We start from the raw sequence: 3306 nt of genomic DNA on the forward strand, positions 1-3306 counted from the left end.
AGTATGCATGAAAGTGAAATCTATGGAGAATGGCTGTTCCTGAAATAGGTCTTGATTAAAGTAAAAAATTGCTGCCTTCTTCTCTGTGGTCGTGTATAGGGCCTTGTTACTTTTACCATTATAGCTATACTCCTTTCATTTCTTCAAATTACAAGAAAACAACTGTGCTTGAATCATTTATTCGTCATCTCTCTCGCTCAATCTCTCTCAGAAGGACCTCTGGTTTTGACACAGTTTTAGGGATAGTACTATTACAAGACAGCTGAAATATACACATTTTAAATGTCTTATTATAAATTTCAAAAGGTAGAATTTGTTCCTGTACAAAAGGGAAACTTTTACAAACCCCTGTCTGCTTCTCAGGCAAGCCCCTCAGGGTGAAAGGACAGCAGAGAAATTAGAAGGGCAGTTCCAGAGCCCTTGCTGGCTCCCAGACCTTCAGCCTGGAGCTCCGTCCAGCATTTTACCTTGTACTGTGGGACACAAGACAAGGCCCTTTTGACTTTCTGTTTTCCTTTCCTCTTACCTAATGAGCAAATTAATTATTAAAAAGCATCAGCATGCTTTCATGCTTTTCAGATACTTTTCAAAACATTCATGGCAGCAGCATAAAAGGGGGTAGAAACAGGACAGCAAGCTATTACTTTCCTTTTTTTTTTTCATTGAGGATTTCTGTCTGTCATGACTCACAGACCACTGCTGCTGTTCTGTTATGAAACAGGTGAGCCCTGTAGGCAAAACATAGACCAGGTGAGCAAAGACAGCATGTTCAAACACAACACTTTTACTGTACATTTACTTAGGAAAAGAGTAAACTCACTCTAGTGCTGCAACAGCAGGAACTCTACACATGAGGGTTTTTGCTTGTTTGTTTTTCTATTACAGGCAGACATAAAACGCTTAAACTGACAGCTGAGCCCTGCGACAGTCTGACTGTGCTAGACTGGGACTTTGTTTTGTATGTCAATATAATGTGCTGTAACTGTGGGAAATATGAGCCACCCCCTGAAGTCCATCCTTTGGGGTGGATCAGCATCTCCTGTAAGCAGCTTTTTATGAGGTAGTTCTGGACAAAACCATTTTTGTTTTAAGAATAAAACCTTCAGTATCCTTCCTTATTCATCTGCACAGCAATAAACTGCAAGAGAAAACCATTGCATTCAAAGCTGTACCTGGGACGAGAGATCTCACTGGGGCATATTTAAGGGAGGTTTTTCCATTCCCTCCTGAAATTAGTAACTTCATGGATTCTAAAGGGAAAACAAACATTTCCATGATCACAGGCTTCCCTGATCTTGGGGAGGAGGGAAAACATCTTTCAGTGATACACTCAACATATGTATGGCAAAAGTGGAGCTAATTAAGAGACACTCCCTTTTCCCTTGGCTTTCTGGAATTCCAAACCCTCATCACAGACAGTAATTATTTTGGGAGTCTTTCACTGTTCCCCTCATCATCGTGTTTACTTCCTTCTTATGCCATTGCATAAATATGTTTGTAATTTTCTCTTCCTGATGTGGCACAATAATTCCACAGCCTGTTTTTGTTTTTAATTCTGTGTGCTGATGAAGTGCTAAAACTGACTCAGCGAATTGTTTCTGGCCACTGAACAACTGCAGAGCAATGCAGACCTTCCTGTAGGGAGGGGTTAAGGATTGGTGAATGTAAAGATAGCGTAATATAAATCTGCAGGTTGGTTAAATCTAGTTCCCTTGCAAGATATGTGCCTCTTACAGACACCAGCCTTACACCACGCAGTGTAAAACAACTCTCTCCATTTGCAGTTTTGCTTGTGACTTTCTGCCAACCCTTTGCATAGTTCAAGGCTCTGAGCCAAGGCCATTAAGACTGACTACAGTTGTATTATGAAGGGTCAAAGCACATGTCAGAGCTTAAATCCAGCACCTTAAACACGAGCCCCACTGTATGTCCTTCAACTGAGTTTTGATTTTTCCAAATCTGTCAGTTTTTCCCTGTAACGAATGAGCAAATAAAGCATTAACAGCCTTGCCACAAAACTCTCCCTCCTGATTCCAGCTTCAGAGTACTCCCTCCAGCTCTGGGGTCCTCAATACAAGTAAGATATGGACCTGTTGGAATGAGTCCAGAGGAAGCCATGAAGATGATCAGAGTGATAGAGCACCTCTCCTATGAAGACAGGCTTGAGAGAGCTGTTTAGCCTGAAGAAGAGAAGGCTCCAGGGAGACCTCGTAACAGCCTTCCAGTATCTCAAATGGACTTATGACACCAAGCTGAGTGGGGTGGCCGACACACCTCAGGGACGGGATGCCATCCAGAGGGACCTGGACAAGCTTGAGAACTGGGCCTGTGGGACTTTTATGAGGTTTAAGAAGACCAAGTTCAAGGTGCTCCACGTGGGTCTGGGCAACTCCCGGTAGCAACACGGATACAGGCTGGAAACAGATGGAGAGCAGCCCTGCTGAGAAGGACTTGGGGGTGCTGGTGGATGAGAGGCTGGACATGAGCTGTCAATGTGCCCTCACAGCCCAGAGAGCCAGAGGTGTCCTGGGCTGCATCCAAAGCAGCGTGGGCAGCAGGGCCAGAGAGGGGATTCTGCCCCTCTGCTCTGCTCTGGTGAGACCCCACCTGCGGTGCTGCATCCAGCTCTGGGGTCCCAGCACAGGGAGGACACGGAGCTGTTGGAGCGAGTCCAGAGGAGGGACACCAGGATGGTTAGAGGGACAGAGCACCTCTGTGTGAGGAAAGGCTGAGAGAATTAGGTTTGTTCAGTCTGGAAGAGAGAAGGCTTTGGGATCACCTAATTGCAGCCTTCCAGTACCTGAAGAGGGCCTTTTTACAAGAGCATGTAGTGATAAAACAAGAGGCAGTAGATTCAAACTAAACGGCAGTTTTAAATTAGACATTTAGAAGAAATTCTTCACTGTCAGGAGGGTGAGACACTGGAACAGGTTGCCCAGAGAAGCTGTGGATGCCCCATCCCTGAAGTGATCCCTATCCAAAGCCAGATTGGATGGGGCTCTGAGCACCCTGGTGTAGTGAATGGTGCCCCTATCCACGACAGAGGGGCTGGAACTGGATAATCTTTAAGGCCCTTTCCAACCCAATCCATTCTACGATTCTGTGATTCCCCCGCACCACCACATTGCTGAGGACAAAACTTACGCCAGCACTATGGACATATCCCTTTTCTATGACGGCTTTATTTTTTTTTCCTTTCCGTTTTATAATCTCTATCACAGCGTATTTTCCTTGCTGCGGCGCGAGCTCATTTCTTCGCGAACTGCGATTTTCCTTCAACCCTCGCACAACCCCAGCGCGCCGGCG

General features: G+C 45.4%; 1 protein-coding gene across 1 annotated transcript in view; it reads left to right on the plus strand.

The window, feature by feature from the left end:
* The first annotated feature begins 2150 nt into the window (after positions 1–2150).
* Positions 2151–3306, plus strand: part of DDX10 (DEAD-box helicase 10) — a 48699-nt gene continuing 47543 nt past the window's right edge. Inside the window, exon 1 of the mRNA XM_017729500.1 lies at positions 2151–2375. Within this exon, the coding sequence (XP_017584989.1) occupies positions 2151–2375 (225 nt within the window). The remainder of the gene's footprint in view (positions 2376–3306) is intronic.

Source organism: Corvus brachyrhynchos, unplaced genomic scaffold (genome assembly GCF_000691975.1).
Source record: "Corvus brachyrhynchos isolate BGI_N302 unplaced genomic scaffold, ASM69197v1 scaffold253, whole genome shotgun sequence".
NCBI lineage: Eukaryota > Metazoa > Chordata > Aves > Passeriformes > Corvidae > Corvus > Corvus brachyrhynchos.